General features: G+C 44.4%; 1 protein-coding gene across 2 annotated transcripts; it reads right to left on the bottom strand.

Annotated features, from left to right (window-relative positions):
• Positions 1-9,443: 9,443 nt before the first annotated feature.
• Positions 9,444-15,168, bottom strand: LOC144578509 (uncharacterized). Of its 2 annotated transcripts, XR_013524420.1 has the most exons (5): positions 14,779-14,897; positions 14,430-14,516; positions 13,086-13,225; positions 12,470-12,550; positions 9,444-9,931 (listed from the first exon to the last, which is right to left on the bottom strand). XR_013524420.1 is itself a non-coding variant. In XM_078344071.1 (4 exons), the coding sequence occupies exons 1-4, from the start codon at positions 14,979-14,981 to the stop codon at positions 9,859-9,861; spliced, it is 444 nt and encodes a 147-aa protein (XP_078200197.1). In that variant the 5' UTR covers positions 14,982-15,168; the 3' UTR covers positions 9,444-9,858. The 2 variants fall into 2 exon arrangements, 1 of the variants encoding a protein (XP_078200197.1); XM_078344071.1 differs by lacking the exon at positions 13,086-13,225 and having other exon boundaries at positions 14,779-15,168.
• Positions 15,169-22,539: the final 7,371 nt, after the last annotated feature.

Below are 22,539 nucleotides of genomic sequence, written 5' to 3'. Positions count from 1 at the left end.
GAGTTCAATAGGGCTGGGAAGGTGGCTCCCGTCTGCAATCCCCGCACTGTGGGAGACTGAAGTGGGTGGATCACTTGAGCTCAGGAGTTCAAGACCAGCCTGGGAAACATGGCGAAACACTGTCTCTACAAAAATGTAAAAGTTAGCCAGGCATGTTGGCATGTTTGTAGTCCCAGCTATTCAGGAGGCTGAGGTGGGAGGATCACTTCCTCCTCTGCATGAATTAATGTAGGGAGAGATCTGTCATTTGCCTCTGCTGTGGACTGATGGTGTCCCCTCCAAGTTCATATGGTGAAGCCCTGCCCCCCATGATGAGGCTTTTCAGAGATGGGGCCTTAGGAGGGACAGTGACCTGCCCTCCCTCTCCTAGAACCATTGGAACTAATGGACTGGAATCCTAGGGGAAGGTAGGCCCCTGTACCCACAGCAAATACATGGTGCATTAAAATAAGAGGACGCTAATGGAGGACTGGTGCCTCCACTGAGGGTCTGAAGAAGGGCTCTGGGAGGACACAGGGAGAAGGCGCCATCTGCAACCCAGGAAAAGCCTCCCCCAAACCCAGCCATGCTGGCTCCTGACCTGAGGCCTCCGCCTCCGGAACCTTGAGAAAATGCACTTCTATTGTCTAAATCACCTCGTCTGGGGCATTTTATTACGCCAGCCCGAGCAACAAAGACACTGTCCTCTGGTGCCTCCTCCACCTTCTTCGCTGCCAGCTTTAGTCACCTCCCCTTCAGATCCATACTCTCTCTTGGATCCTACCTTGCCTGGTGCCAGGCAGGGGCAGGGGGGGTGACACTCCTGGGCCACGTCTGGCCATGGGCTCCCTTGCCCTCTGACTTCTGGTTCAGTTCAATCAGTGGGATGCCCTGTCAGGAGATCAGAGGGTGGAGGAAGAGAGAGGTCAGGGCATCTATTCCCTGGGCCCCTCCGTGGGTGCCTCCCTGCGCAGCCACAAGTTGGCCATGACTGTTCCTGTGCCAATGTCCCAGCTCCTGCCAACAGCCCACTCATTCCAGGTGCTAATGATGGCTCGCCCCTGCCAGCCCTCTAGATGTCAGAGCTGCACTGGCTTCTCTGTTGGTAGCCCTGGGGCAGTCACAATTGTGTGCCCACTTGACCTTATCTACCAGCTTATAATCCCATCCCTCCAGTAGCCTATTCCCAATTGAATGCACCATGTATTTCCTGTTTGGATCCTGGTACAGGGGCCACCTTGCCCTAGGATTCCAGCCCAGTAGTTCCAATGGTTCTAGAAATCAGCTTGTCGTTGTTTACCTCATTTATTTCGGCCTTCTCCACATTCGTTTAGATAATGGGACAAAAAGGATTTTAAAATATCTGAGCCCAATTATGTAGCTGTGCCTGCACGCCCATTACTCGGTGGCCATGAGTCCAGAACCTGGCTGTGCATCAGAAGCTCCCAGGGAAAAAATGTTTTTACTCGAGAGACCTCATTGACCACTGGTCAGAGAGTTGATAATGTTTATTAGGCCATTTTTGATACTTTTTTGGGTATGATAATGGTATGTTTTTCCAGGAGTCCTTTCTGCTTAGCTGAGATCAGAAGAAATTAAATCACATTAGACCTAGGGGTTGCTTCGAAGAAATAGAGGAGTGAAGGGATATGTGGGGATATAGAGGAAGCAAATTAGCCATGAACTGATGATTGTGACGGCAGGGTGATGACTGTGTGGGGTTCAGAACGCTGCTCTATCTAGACTTACGCACTTTAATTTTTTCACCTTTTTATGTTTAAAAAAAAGTGACATTGTTTTATTACTACACTCAGGTGGGGCCTGCCGAGGAGGTGGGTGTGCTGGGCACAGGGGACGTGTGGCTGTGAGGAGGAGGTGATGACAGGAAGCGGGAAGGAAAGAAGGTGGGTGTGGAGGCCAAGCCCAAGGGGCCCTCAGGTCTGCTCCTAGGGAAGGACAGCCTGAGGAGGGGGTCATGGCAAGCCTCAGCCAGGCTGCCAATTTTGAATTAAGAAATTCTTGGAAATCTAGCTGCCTGTCACTGCTGACCTCCAGCCTCTTTGTCTTGCAGTCAGGGACACTGGGGTCCTTCTACTTCTTCGTCACAGCAGCCAGTTCTGTGTTCATGAAGCTTAGGAACTCCATCTTGGAGAAAGCACTTGTAACCATCCTCTTCAGGATCCTCTGGAAAACATCAGGGACTCAATGCACCAATGAGTCTCTGCAGGGCTGGATATTTTTGGTCAGGTTGTAGCTGAGTGAGGTGGAAATCGTGGCTATGCTTGCAGCCATTGCTGGCATTGAAGCATGGAGCCAGGGCAGGTGGCTTTTGGCACCAGTGAGTGCACTCTCCCTGGGCTGGGGGCAGCACAGCTGTGGGCCATAAGTGTGCAGGTGCTGTAATTAAAAAATTACAGAAAGATGGTGGGGGGTAGAGGAATGATTGAGAAATGTCTGCTCCCAGCTCAGCTTCCCTCAGAGCCACCTGGAGTTGGTGCTCCTGGGGGCAGCTGGTTTAGTGGGGAAAGGGCTATGACAAACCCTGAGCCTCTGCGGGGCTCCTCGCTGGCTCCACAGCTGCTGCTGGGTCCCCCTCTATTCCCTATCATAAGAAGTTGCCCACCTCATGGGGATCTCTTCCTGTCTCTCTGCTCACAAGGCACCACTGGCAGCCACTATGCACCCAGAAACTACTTCTAGAATGAATGAACACAACCTTCACCCATAGCTTGATATAGGATGTTACTCCACCCCAGAAGGCCCCCTTGGGCCCTGCCCAGTCAACACTACCCAGAGGCTAACCCTGCTTCTGTAGCCAGGAATGCAGTATCTCCCTGGGTTTGAACAGTGTATGAGTTACACCTGGTCTGGGGTGTGAGCCGGTCCCCCAGGAAGCATACACCCAGACAGATAGGACTGTGGTTGTTTATTAAGGCAGACATTATGGAAATGACAGGGAGAGGAGGCAGCACCAGACATGGAGCATAAAATATGTTGAATACTTTTCCAAGATATTATGGCTCAGGAGAGTCTTACAATTTCAAAATTGTCCTGTGAGGTAAGAAGATTTTGTTTTATTTCCACGTGATTTTTTTTTTTTGTGCCCAACATACATTTAGTCTGTTATGAAATATCTATGCCTCTGTTGGATTCTTCTGTGTGTGGCTGCATCTGTGTCTGTATGCCATGGAGAATACTTATCTACAGATTGCAGATACAGATCTCAGAGGTTAACTGTGCATGCATTCTTCTAATTTCTTCATCTCGTAAGGACCTGAATTTAATCTTGGAGACAGGTGCTTTTCCTTATCTTTTGTAAAAGAGATTGGAAATCCTGGGCCTGAGCTGTTACACCCTAATGCTTATTTAATGAACTTTGGGGAATATCTTTTGCTGATCTTCTGAGTGGGAATATTTTCATTTAACCAGTGAGAGGAGTCAGGGTCTAACACCTACCAGCTATTTTGCAGGATGTTTTCTTTACAGGCTTCATCTCTTAGTCCTCAAAATTACCTCATAACCACATCATTCCTGGCTCATGCTCATTTGTTAGGAAGCTGGGGCTCTGAGTCCCACTGAGAGTTGGTGTCTGGGCTTAGGCAGCAGGGACACAGGGAGAGGAGTTTGCATGCCAAGCTTGGGAGATGCCAAGCTGGGAGTTATCGTTGGGAAGGAGAGGATGCTGGGGATGAGATGATGCCAGAGCAGCTCAGGATGGGCCTTGATTTCCCCAACAGAGGTGGCTTCATTCTGAAGGCTAAGGCCACAGCTCCACTGAACCCTAGTCATCCTCATTATTGGTCTCCTTGGCCCCTAAAGACTCAGGGAGACAGGGTTCCCTGACAGAACCAAGTTAAATTTCCCAGACCTCTAAGCATTCATTCACCCTGATCCAGAGCCTTCACACATCTGGGGAAAGATTCATCTTTCCTACAGATAATGGACTAAGGGCTGTAGGGCATCCAGGAACTGCTGGAGGGATAATTCCCTGTGCACACTGTGCCCTGTGAGCTCTCCCATGGCAGCTCTGTGTGGCACTCATGCAGCCCCCATGCTTCTGATCACGCTGCTTGTCTGGCCAGGAGTGGCCTCCCAGCTCCACCTGAGTTCAACAAACCCCCCTGTGACACCTTCCTGCTTTATCCTTCTCTTCCACAGCCTCCTGTTTATTCCCCAGAGATGCTGTCTCCTTCTTCTGCATGTGAGGTCCCCCCTCCTGTGTTTCTATTGGGGTGGTCAGAAGCTCTGTGCCCCTCAGTGGCAATCTCTCTGCTGCAGGGAACAGGACACCCTGCAAGTCAGGGGTGGTCTCATCCCTCACAGAGCTGGCCATATGGCCCAGGTGCTATACACACCTGCAAAACTGCTATTTCTGGCTTCTATAAACAATCTCTGGCTGGGCACAGTGGCTCATGCCTGTGATCTCAGCACATTAAGAGGGGGCAAAGGGAGCAGATGCCATGAGTCCAGGAGTTTGAGACAAGCCTAAGCAACATAATGAAATATGGTCTTAAAAAAATTTTTTTTTTTAAATAGTCAAGCATGGTGGCGCATGCCTATATTCCCAGCCACTCTAGAGGCTTAGATGGAAGGATCACTTGAGCACTGGAGGCAGAGGTTGCAGTGAGTCAGCATTACACTACTGTACTCCAGCCTAGGTGACAGAGTAAGACTCAGTCCCCCCCAATAAAAAGTACTGTGTACCCTCAGAAACTTAAGAAAAGTGACCATGTCCTCAGCCAGTGTTACCAATGTACTGCAAAGCCTGTGGTACTATTTGTGACATTTCAACTAACTCAAAAAAAAGGGGGGGGGGGGGAAGATAAATTCATTTCACAAGCCAATTCATACTGTTCAGAAAAACATACCAAGGGGTGCATGTGGAGGTGGTGGTTGAGGTACCAGAGGCCACATTGGTATAGGAGGTGGCTGAAGTCCCAGAGGACACTAAAGTGAAGGACTCAGTTGAGATGGCAGAGGCCAGCCGAGTAGAGGAAGTGGCTGATATACTAGAGGATACCTGGCTGGAGAAGGTGGCTGAAGCCCCAGGGTCCAAGAGTGGAGACGACTGAAGTACCAGAGGAGACTCATGTGAAGGTGGTAGTTGAGGGGCCAGAGGCTACCCAGATAGAGGAGGTGGCTGAGGCCGAACAGGCAGCTAAGTGGAGGAGTAGGCTGAGGTCCCACAGGCCACACAGGAGAAGAAAATTGCTGAGGTCCCAAAGGACAGACACCTGCAGCAGGTAGATGAGGTCCCAGGGGACAAACAGCTACAGTAGGTTGATGAGGTGTTGCAGGACAGACACCTGCAGGTGGTGAACGAGGTCCCAGAGGACAGATGCCTGCATGAGGTGGATGATGCCCCAGGGGACAGATGCCTGCATGAGGTGGATGATGCCCCAGGGGACAGATGCCTGCATGAGGTGGATGATGCCCCAGGGGACAGATGCCTGCAGGAGGTGGATGATGCCCCAGGGGACAGATGCCTGCAGGAGGTAGATGAGGTCCTGGAGGACAGATGCCTGCAGGAGGTGGATGACGCCCCAGGGGACAGATGCCTGCAGGAGGTAGATGAGGTCCTGGAGGACAGATGCCTGCAGGAGGTGGATGACGCCCCAGGGGACAGATTCCTGCAGGAGGTAGATGAGGTCCTGGAGGACAGATGCCTGCAGGAGGTGGATGATGCCCCAGGGGACAGATGCCTGCAGGAGGTAGATGAGGTCCTGGAGGACAGATGCCTGCAGGAGGTGGATGAGGTGCCAGAGGACAGATAGCTGAAGGATGTAGATGAGGTCCCAGGGGACAAACAGCTGCAGTAGGTTGATGAAGTGTTGCAGGGCAGACGCCTGCAGGAGGTGCATGAGGTCCCAGAGGGCAGACGCCTGCAGGAGGTGGACGAGGTCCCAGGGGAAAAACAGTTGCAAGAGTTTGATAAATCACATGACAGACTGCTGCAGGAGGTGGATGAGGTCCCAGAAAAGAGACAGCTTCAGGAGGTGGTTGAGTTTCCAGAGGACACTAGAATGGAGGTGGTGGTTGAGGTCTCAGTGGACACTCTAGTACAGGAGGTGGCTGAGGTTCCAGAGAATACTCATGTGCAGGAGGTGATTGAGGTCCCAGTGGACTCTCTGGTACAGAAGATGGTTGAGGTTCCAGAGGACACTTGAGTACAGGTAGTGGTTGAGGTTCTAGGGGACACTCTAGTACAGGACGTTGTTGAAGTTCCAGAGGACACTCAATTTCAGGAGGTGATTGAGGTCCCAGGTGGTTGAGGTTCTAGAGGACACTTGAGTGCAGGTGGTGATTGAGGTTCCAGGGGACATTTGAGTGGAGAAAGTTGCTGAGGTCTTTTTAGGCAGTTGAGTAGAGGCGGTGCCTCAGGTCTCGGTAAATCTTCAGGTGGAGAAGGTAGTTGAAATCCCAGAGGACACTGTAGTGGAGAAAGTCCTTGAGTTCCCAGAGGGCAGTGGAGGAGGTTGTTGAGGTCCCAGAGGGCAGTGGAGGAGGTTGTTGAGTTCCCAGAGGGCAGTGGAGAATGTTGTTGAGGTCCCAGAGGGCAGTGGAGGAGGTTGTTGAGTTCCCAGAGGGCAGTGGAGGAGGTTGTTGAGTTCCCAGAGGGCAGTGGAGGAGGTTGTTGAGGTCCCAGAGGGCAGTGGAGGATGTTGTTGAGGTCCCAGAGGGCAGTGGAGGAGGTTGTTGAGTTCCCAGAGGGCAGTGGAGGAGGTTGTTGAGGTCCCAGAGGGCAGTGGAGGAGGTTGTTGAGGTCCCAGAAGACACCCAAATGCAGTAGGCGATTGAGGACCCAGTGGACATTCTAGTACAGGAGGTGGTTGAAGTTCCAGAGAACACTCAAGTGCAGGAGGTGGTTGAGGTTCCAGGGGACACTTGAGTGCAGGAGGTGATTGAGGTTCCAGAAAACCTTCTGCTGGAGAGGATGATTGAGGTCCCAGAGGAAACTTGAGTAGGAAAGTGAGTCAGGTTCCAGAAAATCTTTACCTGGAGGGGAAGGTAGAAGTTCTGGAGGAAACGTGAGTAGGTAAGTCAGAATTCCCGCCAAATAATCAGCTGGAGGTGGTGGTTGAGGTCCCAGAAAACACTCTATTAGAGAAGTTACCAGGGGTCCCAGCAAAGCTTCAGTTGGATGAGGGGCTTGAGGTTCCAGAAGACACTTGGGTAAAGGTAATGTCTGAGATCCCAGAGAATTCTCAGGTGAAGAAGGTTGTTGAGGTTCCAGAGGACACTCGAGTGCAGGAGGTGGTTGAAATCCAAAGGGACACCCTAGTACAGGAGGTGGTTGAAATCCAAAGGGACACCCTAGTACAGGAGGTGGTTGAGGTCCCAGAGAATACTCAAGTGCAAGAGGTGACTGAGGTTCCAGGGGACACTCCACTGTAGTACATTGCTGAGGTCCCTTAGGAAACTTGCATGGATGAGGTGTCTGAGGTCTCAGTCAACCTTCAGCTGGGGAAGGTGTTTCAGGTTCCAGAGGATGTTCCAGTGGAGGAGGTATCAGAGGTTCCAGAAAACCTTCAGTTGCAGAGGGTGGTTGAGGTCCCAGAGGACCTGGAGGTGGAGGAGGTGGCTGGCAGCCCATCAGTAGTCTGAAAGGGCCAGCCATGAGGTAGGGCAAGTAGGGCCTTTCTGACAGAGGACAAGGCTCCCATTCAGCCATGCTGAACTGCAAGGCAGAGGAGGAAATGTTTTGAAATCTTTTAACATGACGGACAAAACACCAACACCCACACGAGCTGCACCTGATGCCACAGTTGATGGTTCCTCACATCTTCCCCGTCTTCCGGTTTCTAAATGGCAGCATCAGCGCCATAAAGCCTCCCTTCCACTGAGTCCTGCTGACAGTAGGGGAGTAAAAACAAATCATGGGGATAAACTGTTGTCCCCACATAACACTGTGTCTATCTGCAAGTGTAGGCAGGCTGTGTCCCAGGGAAGACAGAGTCACTATGCAGTAATAAAAAATCACGTTTCTGACACAAAGGGTGTTTATGTTTATCCTCAGTCCTCCCTCACCACCATCACCGGAGCATGCTCCTTGCATCAGATACATAGAGAGAAAGGAATGGAAAGCCTATTGCTCACACATGAGTCACAGCTATTCTTAAGAGAATGTTCTCCAGACTTTTCATGTTCTGTCTCTAATTCTCAGAGAACTCTGAAAGGTCAGTGTGACCACCCTGCTCCAAATCTAAGAAAACGGAGGCTCCCAAAGGAATGAGAATATTCACCCAGGGTCACACAGCTTGCAAGAGGCAGAGTGGACACTGATTCCAGCTCTGCCTGCAGGACCCTCTCATCACCCCTCGGCTTCCCTTCTTAACAAAGGGTCTTCTCCACTCTGGAGGCGCCACCTGTGGGCACAAAGATCTCTGGGGAGATGCGGATTCCTGAAGACCTGCAGGGGAATTGGGAGCGGGTTTTCTGACAGAACAATCCCATGTGCAGATTTTAGTTTTGCACAGCTATCATATTTCTTTTAACTTCCAGGTAATGGCAACTTTTAAATGCACTATGATATAAAAAATAATAATTGTTTTCCACGGAAAAATGAGGTGGGAATTCTAAACAACAGGAGTTTTAAAAATGTCATTGATTGCAGGTGTACAAGTCCCAACATGTGTGAGCAGAGCACTCAGCAGCTTTCGAAACTACAGAGGCCAAAGAGAACCAGCTTCACTGAGCATCACTGAAGGTCTTCATTGGGAATCGTCCTTGTAGGTAATGAGTGATGTTCACTCTTCACTATCTCACAACCAGGGCACATTTTCTATTACAAATGTGGAAACTCGTATACCTAGAATATTAGATCTAGGGTGCCACTGGGTGGGAGTGGAGCGATTTCGCACAACACAGTTATCAACAGAGATGGGGCTACAATGAATTATGGAATTGACTGTGTCAAAGAGAATTCAGAATGGCACACAGCACATACTAATGTTGGATTAATACGTTTTGACTTTTTTTTACTTCTGGGATTATATAGCGGATATTCTAAATGTTAGTCACCTACTTTATAGAAGAAGAGAAATAAAATCACAGCACAAAACAAAGCCCTACATATCTTGGAAAGGGGACCCCATAATATTTGTAGTAAAATGGATCAGTCAGGATTCCCTGGGCCATGAGACCTCCAGCAGTGGAGCTCAGTGGCATCTCCTCGTGTTATTTCTGCAAACAGAACAGTGGAAGCCCTTCAGTCCTCAGCCCCTAAGCCTTCATGGCTTCTGGTGGTGCCAATAAAGATGACCAGCCAGGAATGGAGAAGCCTGGAAGTTCATGGGGAAGATTTTGCTTTGAAAAAAGCCAGACAGAAAAGGCACCCAGAGCCTGCAGAGCAGAGGCCAGGCCAGGAGAGGGTGCTATGGGAAAAGATGCCAGATATAGATAGGTGACAGGGATGGAGGCAGCAAACCACCTTGCCGTGTCAGTACCTATGCAACAACCCTGTATGATCTGCACATGTATCCCAGAAACTAAATATAATACAAAAAAGTGTCCTGTAATAGGCAGAGTGAAAATGACTCCAGCATTTACCTTTCCTTCATTTCTGATAAAACAACACAAAGGTAAAAAACGTATGTTTGACCAAAAGCTCTGTTGACATCCTATTAAACAACATCAACCTACTTAATTTTCATACTGTAAATGGTAGATATTTTCATTATTCTTAGATAATAAATCATTTCTCTGATTTTTAAAATAAAACCCAATATTCATAATAAAGTTCAGAACCATGACTTGTTCTAAATAATTTCTTTTTATTTATGGTTACAAGTGTACCTCTGTAGGAAGTTAGCATACTCACACCAAGGCTAGTTATCCACAACAAGATTGCAAGTGAAGAAATTCACAGGGAAGAAACAATTATAATAAGCACCCAGGGAATTTCAGAAAAGCCAGGCCTGGGATGCAAGCTTTCAGGCAGCACATCAATGACCTGGAATAATAATAGATGGAATAATGAGAAGGCTCAATGACATTTACCATATTTCAGTCACAAGGAATCTTCCTTAGAAACCCTCAACCTCCTCCAAGAGGTAACCACGCCCCTCAGCTATCACCAGGGGATCCCACTGCTTCAAGAAGGATTGAAAGTTAACAGTCTCATGGTTCCTGCATGGCTGGTAGTGTTTTTAAGCATTGTGAATGTGGGGTGTCTTTTTTCTTGGTCTAATGCAGGGATGTCCAATCTTTTGGCTTCTCTGGGCTATATTAAAAGGAGAATTGTCTTGAGCCACACATAAAATACACTAACACTAAGAATAGCTGATGAGCTAAAAAAAATTGCAAAAAACCCATAATGTTTTAAGAAAGTTTACATATTTGTGTTGGGCCACATTCAAAGCTGTCCTGGGCTGCATGTGGCCTGTCACCTATGGGTTGGACAAGCTAGGTATAAAGCAATTATCATTTTTTAAGGTTACTTACTTTTTAAATTGACACATAACATTGGAAGTGTTTATTAGGTATCACATGATAAAAGAATCCCCATGAATCACACTTCTTTTTTAGATTGCATGAATCTCTGCCATTTAAAGATCAGTGTAAGTTACTGGGCACGGTGGCTCACACTTGTAATCCTTGCACTTTGGGAGGTCAAGACGTGCAAATCACAAGGTCAGGAGATCAAGATCATCCTGGCTAACATGGTGAAACCCCATCTCTACTAAATATACACAAATTAGCTGGGTGTGATGGTGCATGCCTGTAGTCTCAGCTACTCAGGAGGCTGAGGCAGGAGAATTGCTTGAACCAGGGAATCAGAGGTTGCAGTGAGTTGAGATCACGCCACTGCACTCCAGCCTGACAACAGAGCAAGACTCCATCTCAAAAATAAAATAGTGGCATAAGTCAAAAAACTACAATAAAGAGATGACTTCATTCAGAAATAAGTATCAAATTTTAGTGCTTAAAAATACCAAAGTGGGGATCATGTAATGGCATGAATATCTAGGATTCTTGATATTAATTCCATTAACTCTTATGTGAATGAAGACAAAGACTTCCCCTGAGTAAGTTCAGATGGCTTCTGAGAACATTGCTACATAAAGTCCTCAGGACTGAACTGTATGTTCTTGAAAATTTCTTAAATGTAAGTGTTTCTTTCAAGAGGGTGAATTAAACAGAGATAGGTATTCAACAGATTGGACTCAGCATATGCAGAGTCCAAAATGGAAAGGACTGAGTTAGAGATCCATGCAACAATGGGAATGATTTCAGAAATATTGTGTTGAGCAGAATCGGAAAGACACAAAAGAGTACCTTATAGGACATGGCTTGCATCTATAGACATCAAATTCCAGAATAAGCAAAATCAAGCTCTGATGAAAGAGGGATTGGCTGGGAAGAGGGAGAGTTCACTTTCTGGGGTGAAAGGGGATTGGGATATGCCAGTGTGTGTACTTCTCACAGTTAGCAATGTTACACTTTAGATTTGTATAGTTTGTTCTATGTAATTTCTTGAGAAGAAATTTTTCTAAAGAAATACTGAATGCTGGTTAATGTTAGCCTTGCTAAACTATTGAGCAGGAAGTATGTTGATGTCTCCAATTCAGTTGGTAATACATCTAAAATAAGATGGGCTGATGAATGGATAGAGGGATGGAAAGATAGGTAGATATGTGTTGTCGTGTTCACTAAAATGTTAATAAACCAATGCTGTATTTATAAACATTTTTGCAATTAAGTGTTGATGGTCATTGCCAAAATCACTTGTGCCATGTCAGTAATTTTCTCCCTTTAAACAAGTGTTCCAAAATAATTATTATTTATGTTCTATATGTTTAAACAATTTCACACACAATATCAATTGGATGCTTTTTCTGTCAGTTGGTCTCGGTGCTGCAAAATGCAAGTACACACAGGGAAAGCTTGCAGAGGTGCTGCTTTCCGGGTTTTCATTCTCAGGACAAAGACCAAATGTGAAAAACAAGCCTTATACCTCTTTTCAAGTGAGAGGATAGACACACTGTCATATATGTGTCCACCCAAAAGAATGTTACTCAGCAATAAACCAAAGAGAAACTATTAATATTTAAAACAATATGAATCAATGTGATTCTGCCTACCTTATGGAATTCAGCAGAGCAAGAATACCTCTCCTGTACGACTCCATGCCATGAAATGGCAGTGCAAGGGGAGGACAGCAGGATGGAGGGAGAAGGACAGATGGGTTCAAAAGCAGGAGGAGGAAACTTTGAAGAGGGAGGAATGTATTTACTATCTTGAATCTGGAATGTGGTGATGCTTTAACTGCTGTATCCATATGTAAAAGTCAGCAAATTGTATTCTTTACAAAGAGGCTATTTAATATACAGGACTGTACATCACTTAAATAGTAGGAAGGAAATTTGAGACACAAACTATTAGTTTTTAATTATCTGAAAAAAATTGCAAATTTTAAAAAAATAATTATAGAACTTTACCTAGAAATTATAATTCAATTTAAAATGGTGATAAGAAAATACAAACTCACACTGGTTGAGAGCCAAGGTCTTCTTTTAAATATTTAGAAATCTGTATTACATTTTGAAATGTATCCAAAAATATGCTCACACTGTATGGAAAAATGAGAAAAATATAAGAAAAAGTCTTAAAGTTATAGAGGAAAATATTACATAAATATATGTTTGTACACAAAACTGAGAATGGACAGCTGCTATAATAAGAACACTAGGTTATATTCCAACAAAAATAATCACAGATTGTTGTTTAGCCCAAGTTTCTAGAAACATTAACTTTTGAAAATCAGCATTCACTACTGTTGAAATGGGGCACTTCATGTCAGATTTTCAAAGTCCGGAAAGATTTGCATAACATAGTCTTCTTGGAATTGTAATTGAAACTGTGGGAATTGAGGTCAGTTAAAAACACAATACCAAGCAACCACTAGCAAGAGTTCACCTTCATATTCACCTCACCTGAGCCTAAAGCACTCAGCAGAAACCTTGGAAATCCACATGGAAAGCAATACAAACTTTCTGGAATGTAGCCTACCACCACACAAGGCACACATTATTTTACAAACACTGGATTTACAAGTATTGGGGGACAAAATAAATTTGAAATGCAATTCAAACCAATCTACATACCAAGACTCCGTTTTGTGCAAATGAAACCTCTCTAGAAATCAGCCTCTGAGCTCGGTGACAGTTTTGTCTTCAGCCTCACAGTGGAGGTGACTACAGCCTGGGCTCCTGGGAGGGATGCGCTGTCCCTGAGTAGCCTCCCTCTGAAAAAAAGCAGGAGCTCTGGGCACAGTGGTTAAAGACATGCATGAAATGCACAAGAAGGACAAAGGCCATCTTGTCATTGACCAGGAAAACATCCCCCGTGTTGGGCACTCTAGTCACATCTGACAATTCTCTGGATGCAGGTTATCAGTAGTGGGCTCCTACCCAGATTGGGTCCAATGAGGCCAGGAAAAGCTTAGGTTCTGACAGTTGATGGCCATGAGCGAGGGTGAGGTGGAAAATGCAATGAGAAAAATTTATCCAAGACTTCAAAGGTGAGGTAGGGAAAGAGAGTTTAACTGATTTATGAAAATGCCACCAGGTAAAGAGAAATAAATTCCAACAAAGATTATTGAGACATTTCCTCCTTCATAGACTGAAAAGAATCAAGAGATGCTTCTTTGATTGGAGGCATTCCTGTTGGGTGATTCTGCCTGGATGCAGTCGTTGCTCCCCATCTCTAGACTTTTCCGGATCCCTCTCTGAGAATCTGGTGTATGCCACTCAGAACAAGTACTCGTCTCTAGAAGGTGCCTTTCCTGAGCATAGTGGAGAGGTTTTAGAATGTGAGAGTGAAAACTTTCAAAGCAGAAACCTGTGGTTTCTTTATATTTGGACAATTATAAGGACTTGAAGACCCTTCCTGCTTTGCGTAAATCAATGAACTGCACAAGACGCATTTTACAGAACAAAGGAAAATACAATACTGGTTCACATCCTGGTCATATCGCTCCTGGTGACTCCTGCATTGCAAACACCCCAGCAGGGTGCAGCCCTTTTCTCTTCCATCTGATGGGCCTCTGGGGCTCCTATCACTCTGATTGGACACAGATTCCCTGGAGGCAGCTCCCAAGAGCAGAAACACAAATGGGTCAGAAGTTCCTAGAAAGTCATCAAACCAGATGACACAAAACTCCAATGACATTTCACTTTGTTTTGTTTGAGTCAAGGTCTCACTCTGTCGCTGAAGCTGGAGTGCAGTGGGGCGATCTCCGCTCATTGCAGCCGCCATCTCCTGGGCCCAAGCGATCCTCCCACTTCAGCTATGATGCCCAGGTTGGTCTCCAATTTCCGGTCACAAGAGATCTGCCCACCTTGGCACCCCAAAGTGCTGGGATGACAGGCGTCAGCTGTGTCATTTCACGCCCTGGGACACAGCCCAGTGAAAAGGAAGGAACCCCCGCGGGTCCACTGTCTACTCACGTGGGTGGACTGATGGTGAGGGAACCCCAGCATGAGGAGCCAAAACAGCAGCCACAGCAGCAGCATGTCCTGGCCATTTCAGGGTCCCTGAAGCGGCCAGGACAGAGGTAAGGGTGGTTTAGGGCTTGTGGATGGAAGGGGAAGGGGAAGGGGAAGAGGAAGGGGATGAGGATGGGGGCGGGATGGCAGTTTGGAAGGGGAGTGGTTGGGGGTAGAGATAGGAGGGGAGGGGGCAGGGGGCTGTTAGGCGCCTGAAGCAGGAGGAGGAGGAGAAAGGGGTTTGGGAAAGGATCCGGTTCAAATTAAGTCCTCAAGCGCGGGGCGGGGCGAGGGGGCAAGATTCAGCTACCGGTCCGTGGGAAAGTGGATCAGCGGAGCAGCAGGAAGCGCAGGGTGGGGCAGTGGGAGGCTCTGGAGCAGTTGGAGGGAGACCAGGGCTCTGGTGTCCACCAAAAGCTGTCCCAGTCTGGGCGCTGCCTTAGCAACCCTGGGGCCTTGTACTCCCTCTTCACCAATCCCCGGCCCTGGTGGCTGGTGCCTCACAGTGGACATTCTACAAGGTGCCTGTGTTCTGCCAAGGCCCTTCCCCCACCTGGGCTAGGCAACATGGAGGCCTCATCGCTACACAATTTGACAAGTTAGCCAGGCATGGTGGCATGCAGCTCTGGTCCCAACTACTCAGAAGGCTGAGGTGTGAGGATTATGTCAGCCTCACAAAGTAAGACCCTGCTTGAAATAAAGGAATTTAAATTAAGTAAAACACAAATAAAAAGCTATTCTTTATTCACAAATTGGTAGAATTAATATTGTGAAAATGTCTGTCTTACATAAAGTGATCTACAGGTTTGATGCATCCCTATCAAACTACCAATGACTTTCTCCACATACAAAAGAAATACCCCAATTCATCTGGTCCCACAAAAGAAAACCCTCAATAGTCAAAATAATTAAGTAAAAAAAAAAAGCACAAAGCTGAAGGCATCACAGAACCTGCCTTTGAAATATACTACAAAACCGTCATAAGCAAAAGTGTATGGTACTGGCATAAAAACAGACACATAGGCCAAAAGAGGATAATAGAGAACCCAGAAACAATTCTACAAATTTACAGCTAACTGAGGTGACAAGAACATACAATGGTTATAGGACAAACCATTTTCTGTACACAGAATGGTTCAAGACCAGCCTGGCCAGCATGGTGAAACCAAATGAACAGAAAAAAAAAAAAAATAGAATTGGTTTCATTTTCTTGTGTTGTGATTTTCATTATGAAATGTTAATAATTTACCAGTTATTTCTTATAATCAAAATTTTTAAATATATATTTATTAAACTCAGACTTGGTGATATACATCATTTCACAGTGAAAATATGAAGTTATATAAGTGTGTGGTATTACTCAGAGGTGAGATCTATTCACTTAGAAGAGGGGAGGATTGAGCTTAACTCAAAGAAATAAAACAGATTAAGTTAGTAAATTCTGCAAGACCTTATAGGAACACAAAGCAGGAAAATTAATCATGATGTCAATCATGAGAATAATATTTATTAGGTGCCTGCAATGTGCCATGCCTTATTCTGTATGCTTTTCCTGTCTCATTTCCCTGTCTCATATTCCCTGTTTACAGAACAGAAGAGAGAATTCTTTTGGCATTTGATATTTCTTTTCCTTTACTTGGAAGAAATGTAGATTCCTGGAAGAAATGTAATTCTTGCTACTCAAAGTGAGGTCCGCAGACCAGCAGCCCTGGCAGTATGTTGGAGCTAGATGGTTACACAAATGGAAAAGCCACTTGTTCCTGCTGAATGGGAATCTGCATTTTAACAGGATCTCCATAGGGCTTTGTGAACACATTAACGCTTAAGAGATGCTGATCTGGATGGCCCCAGATTTGACTTTAGGTTTGACTTATTCCCAAACCTAATATACTTGAAAAGGGGCCATGCGTGGTGGCTCATGTCTATAATCCCAGCACCTTGAAAGGCTGGGTCCTTGAAAGGCTGTGGTCAGGAGTTCAAGACCAGCCTGGCCAACATGGTGAAACCTTGTCTCTACTAAAAAATACAAAAATTAGTGGGCATGGTCATGGGTGCCTACAATCCCAGCTACTTGGGAGGCTGAGGCAGAGAACGGCTTGAACCTGGGAGGCGGAGGTTGCAGTGAGCTGAGATTGTGCCACTGGCCTGGGTGACAGAGCGAGACTCCATCTCAAAAAAAAAAAAAAAAAAGAAAAGAAAAGAAAAAGAAAAAAAGGAGAAGTTAATAAAATGGCCATCTGAGCAATAAGAGCTGGTCACCCTTGGAAACTGGGGTCCAGGAGCTCCTCTACTTGGGGATTATGGTACCAGCATCTACACAGTTTGCATCTACACATACAGCATCAGCAGCATCTTCAGGATTCTTCCAGCTGGGTAGATCCAATTCTAAAGAAATATCTACACCACGGGGAAAGCAACTATCATGAGAACTGCCTGCCCCTCTCTGGGATTGCTCCATCAGAGCCCTGGGCGTGGAACATTCCTCTATATGGAAACTGAGTGCCAAGCTGTTGCTTATTCTCAGATGCTTTTTCCTAATTAGGAGAAAACTCACCCCTGTTCTGGGTACAGAGTGAACTTCCTTGTATTGCTCAAGTGTATGCTACATGGCTAGCCTCACAGTATATCTTCCACCACCACACCCCTCAAGGGAATGTGGATGTTCTCAAGGAGCCCAAGAGATCTGTGCCCATCACCCTGCGTTGGCTACTGGGAAGGACTTCTGGCCATGGGAAATGGGAGCACACTACAGGGTGCCATTCATGCTGGTCTCTTCTTCCTGTGAGTGAAGCATTGCTCCAGTGCCTTGTGCGTTGAGTCCTCCTTGGTGTCTCCATACCCATACTCTATAGAGTAAGGACAATAATGGTAACTTCACCACAGAGTTACTGTGGGGAATATACAAAATGTAAGGGCTTAGCACAGCCCCTAGTAAGTGCCCAACAAGCGGCAGCTGCTGCAGATGTCTCAGGCTGCTTGACTCTGAGGATTACCTGCTGCTCAGGCAATTACTAAGATTCTGTCAAAGGTGGGAGATGCTGGTTCCATAAAAACAGCTCAGCTGTGATGGAGAACGCCTCTTCAGCAAATAAACCTGCTGGAAATTCCAAATATCAAATATCTCTTCTAGGATAGCAGAAGACAACCACATTTTCTGAAGAACTGATGAGTTTTAGGGAAACCACAGAGAAATAAGTGACTCACATTAGTACAGAGAGTAAGTAACAGAGAGTGTTGCTGTTCCTGAAGGGCCCCTCATCCATTTGGGGATTATGGGAGTTGCATCCATGTGATTTGTACCTACAAAGCTGACATCGTTAGCCAGAGTAGCAGGTAACAGGTAGCCCTCAGTAGCTTACAGATGGCCCAGGGATTTAAAACCCAAACCACTTTAGTGTCATTATTCAGGGAATAAGAACCAGGGGGGTCTGACCTCCTTTCCTTCCTTCTTGAGTAATTGACACTCCCTGGAGTCCAGCTGGCAGCTCTGCATCCATGAGTGATTGCAGTGGAAAGCTGGCTGTGAATAACTATGCAATTTTTAGCTCTGCAAGTTTAATTCCACTTAAATTGCATCATGGAACTGGGACATGTTTCACACAAAAATACTACCTGAGACTCAAAAGTGCTTCTGGGACCTTGCCTGCATCCACACACACTCAGTGTCCCAGAAAGCAGAGCCTGTGGGTTCCCATGTAACCTGGATATAGTTACCTGGCAAACACAAGAAATGCCACATTGTTTCCCACCACTCTTAGCTCCAGCCTACACATGTGCTCATCTTTTTCACCTGAAAAACACAGGAATCATCTAAAAAAGTGGTAAACCATTCAGGATCCAAGTGTTTTCTCCTTGAATGCATTTTTGAGGTTAAGATAAAATTTCATCTATTTTATGCATTCTTACCCACAATGCTAATCTAACAGCAACAGCCAATAATCGGGATGGAAAAAAACTAAATATCATAATCCTATAGATGTAGTATGTGATACATTTTAATACAGAATACAAACTAGATGTTTAACCTAAGTGAGAAACTGAGTATTGAGAATTTTACTGTAGGGTTTTTAAATTTTTTATTTATTTTATTTTATTTTTATTTATTTATTTATTTTGAGACGGGGTTTCGCTGTAGTTACCCAGACTGGAGTGCAATGGCACAATCTCGGCTCACCGCAACCTCCGCCTCCTGGGTTCAAGCAATTCTCCTGCGTCAGCCTCCCGGGTAGCTGGGACTACAGGAGCACACCACCATGCCCAGCTAATTTTTGTATTTTTAGTAGAGACGGGGTTTCAACTTGTTGACCAGGATGGTCACGATTTCTTGACCTCATGATCCACCCGCCTCGGCCTCCCAAAGTGCTGGGATTACAGGCCTGAGCCACCGCGCCCGGCTGTAGGGTTTTTTTAAATGAATAAAATGTGTAAGCAGCCAGTATTGTCATGCTATATGCACCTTCTTCCACTAGAGGGCCCCTCAACTAAATATATTGAAGGGATGTGAAATTTTCTTTTATGATGAAAATATCAATATTATTTTTAATCAAAAGGCTTTTGAATCTATACCACTACAGAACATCAGTGGAAAGTTATTTCACATAAAATTATGCAGATACTCGATTAGAGCTTTATAAGACAGAGAACTATGAACAGATGACAATGTCAACAAAATAAAAAATAGAAATGTGCAATGCTAATGCTGAATGGAACGTTTTACAATAATAATAAAATAACTTACAAACACCCTGAACCATTTGAATATTATATTTTTAAGGGCAAGAGTCTTAGAAATAATCCTAAACAGTCTCAATTTTATACGTGGAGAAACTGAGGCTCAAGGAGGGAAAATAATTTGCCCAGGACAAGATCACCAGCTACTCTGTGGGGGCAGAGTCAGGCTCCCTAAGCCCCAGTCCTATGCTTTCTCCACTATTCTTTAATATAACACTATTCTCTAGCTCTACCTATCCATCTGTCTACCATCTACAATAAGTAATTTTACCTCTGATTCTCAAGTCCTGGGAAATGTCCCCGTACCACCTGACTTTTGGGTAATACTGCAAGTAGGATGGCCATTTTCTTCACTGTTAGGTGGAACTGTGTTCCTACTGCCACATACCTCTGTTCTTCCATTATGTCCCTGGCTTCTCCGAATGTCCGTCAACGGAGAAGAACCGATGAACAAATGTGGCACATCCATACAAGGGAATAAAAGTCCGCAATATAAAGGCATGCTCTACCGTGAAATGCAACAACATGGACGAATATTGAAAGCATGATGCTGGGTGAAAAGAGCCAGACATATAAGAATACATACTGCAATTCTATTTATTTACAATCCTAGACAATGGAAATGAATCTTTTTGCCCAAAAAGAAAATCTGTGGTTGCCTGGAGCCAGGTGGAGGAAAAAAATGGATGGCAAAGGAGCAAGAGGAGACTCCTGGGGGTCTTCCTTGATCACAGTGATGGTTTCACAGGCTAATACACTGCAAGAACTCATCAGATTGGACACTTTAAATGGGTGCCATTTATTTTAAATAAAGTTTATAACAAATTTGATTTAGAGAAATAACCCCATGAGACAGGTGCTATTATAGTCGCTATTTCACAGAAAAAAAGCAACGAATAATGGAATACAAGGATAATATCAACTTAAAAAAGAATAATATCAACATAATAAGTCAATTAAAATTAAATTAAATTATATAACATGACATTTGGGTTTACCGATTTTAAAGATATCTAAATATAAAATCTCATTATCTAAAACCATCTAGATTTTTTAAATTAAGGGCTAAGTAAAGTACCCAAATATTAAATGTATCCCTTGATTAATTTGTATGCATGTGTACACGCGCGTAACTATCATTTAGACCAAGATATTGGAACATTCTAGCAGTCAGAAGACTTCCTTAGGACCACTCCCAGTCAGTAACCACTCCCAGGCATCACGATTCTGACCTACATCAACTTTAATTATTACTTTTAACTGTTTTTGAACTTCATCAGGTTGGACATTTTAAATGGATGCTGCTTATTTTAAATAATAAAGTTTATAACAAAGCTGATTTAAAAAAATAACCCCATGAGTCAAGTGCTATTAAAATCCCTATTTTATAGAAAATAAAGCAATTAATAATGGAATATATTTATTAAATGGGAGAACAAGAATAATATCAACTTCAAAAAGAATATACACACAATAAATCAATTAAAATTAAATTATATAACAGGATACTTGAGTTTACTGATTCTGAAGATCATATGATTTGTGCTCTTTTGTTTCCAACAGTTTTCACTCAATATCATCTCTGTGAAAATCATTCCTGCTGTTGTGCGTATTAATTAGATGCTACTTCTCAATGCTGTGCAATATTTCACTGGTTGGATATACCACCATTTACTTATCCACCTATTACTGATGGATATGGGTTGTTTCTGATTTGGGGCTATTAAAATAAAGTTACTATGACATTTTTGAACACAACTTTTGGTAAGAGTGGGCCATAATTTCTGGTGAGCATATATTAAGATTAGATTGTGTGTCATAAATTTTTTAAAGTTGGATTTTTAGCTTTATTTTGATTAGATGAAATATACAGGCATAAAATATAAGACTAATTAGTAGTTTTTCTTGAAAGTTGCTTTTGTTATCATTAGGTAAGCAGGTGATAATATCTTTCCCACATGGGGGTCTTTGGAAAACCTCCCAAAATGAATTTCAAGGATAACAATTTTCCAGAATGTGACTTTGTCAAATGGTTCATGATGAGTTAAAATGAAGTTCATAGCAGGTATTTCTTCCCCTCTGGCTTTTCTCCCAGGACCCCACATACAATCATCCAAACCAGTGCTTCAACAATTTCCCTTCTGTATGGGTGGCAGAAATGCTCTTTTCTAAGGAATTAAACTGTATTTTTTTCCTGCCGCTTCTCACACCAGTCATGCTTTCAGACTCATTTTTCCCATTCAAGATAGATGGCCGTGGCCATTAATTAATTCAACTCACTAACTGGTTTAGTCTTTACCTTGAGGGCTTAAGGTTCTGGATGTGACCAGAAGTCTTTCCTTTTCATGTATGTCTGAGCTTTTTCATCTCTGGCTTGAGTCTGAGGTCCCCTGGATGCAAGTGCTACTTATAAGCAAAACAATATGAGGAATTCTTTTGAGTTTCTAAAACTACTCTATGAAAATAGTTATCAAAGGAAAATACTTAGTATATTCAGTTTTATCCATTAAATAATTTGAAATAATATGATGTTGGCATTTTGCAAAAGCTTTAAAAAATTTTATTTACTTATATTTTTAGAGACAGGGTCTCACTTTGTCACCCAGGCTGGAGTGCAGTGGCATGATCATAGCTCACTGCAACCTCAAACTCTTAGGCTCAGGCAGTCCACCCATCTCAGCCTCCCAAGTAGCAGGCACACACTACCATGCCTGGCTAATTATATTTTTATTTTTTTTTTTGTAGCGATAGGGTCTTGCTATGTTGCCCAAGCTGGTTTCAAACTCCTGGCTTCAAGTGATCCTCCTGCTTCAGTCCCAAGAAGTGCTGGGATTATAGGCATGAACCATTTAGCCTGGCCACAAAGGTTTAACATCTCTTTCAACACGGACATAAGTACAGGCATACCTCGGAGACACTGGGACCACGGCAATAAAGGGAGTCCAAGGTATTGTTTTGCTTCCCAGTGCATATGAAAGTTATGTGTACAATATCCTGTAAGGACGCAATAGCATTATGTCTAAAAAACTAATGCACATACCTAAATCTCAAAATACTTTGTTGCTAAAATATGCTAATGATAATCTGAGCCTTCAGTGAGTTATAATCTTTTTGCTGCTGGAAAAGACTGCTTGTCCCAGTGTCGGCTGCTGACTGATCAAGGTAGTGGTTGGCAAAGGTGGGTGGCTGTGTCTAATATCTTAAAATAAGACAATAAAGTTTGCTGCATCGATTGACTCTTCCTTTCACAAAATATTTCTCTATCGCATACAACGATGTTTGATAGCATCTTACACACAGAACTTTTTTCAAAATTTGAGTAAGTCCTTTCAAACCCTGC

The sequence above is a fragment of the Callithrix jacchus genome, chromosome 12, assembly GCF_049354715.1.
Source record: "Callithrix jacchus isolate 240 chromosome 12, calJac240_pri, whole genome shotgun sequence".
NCBI classification, from domain to species: domain Eukaryota; kingdom Metazoa; phylum Chordata; class Mammalia; order Primates; family Cebidae; genus Callithrix; species Callithrix jacchus.
The sequence above is the reverse complement of the archived record's forward strand: the minus strand, read 5'-3'. Positions and strand labels throughout refer to the sequence as shown.

Coding starts and splice junctions, on each gene's coding strand:
- LOC144578509 (XM_078344071.1), bottom strand. CDS start 14,981: ATGTCCACTGTGAGGCACCAGCCACCAGGGCCGGGGATTGGTGAAGAG. Junction 12,551..14,429: donor CTCACCATCAGTCCACCCAC/GTGAGTAGACAG, acceptor TTTTCCATACAG/TGTGAGCATATTTTTGGATA. Junction 9,932..12,469: donor GACCTTGGCTCTCAACCAGT/GTGAGTTTGTAT, acceptor TTATTATTCCAG/GTCATTGATGTGCTGCCTGA.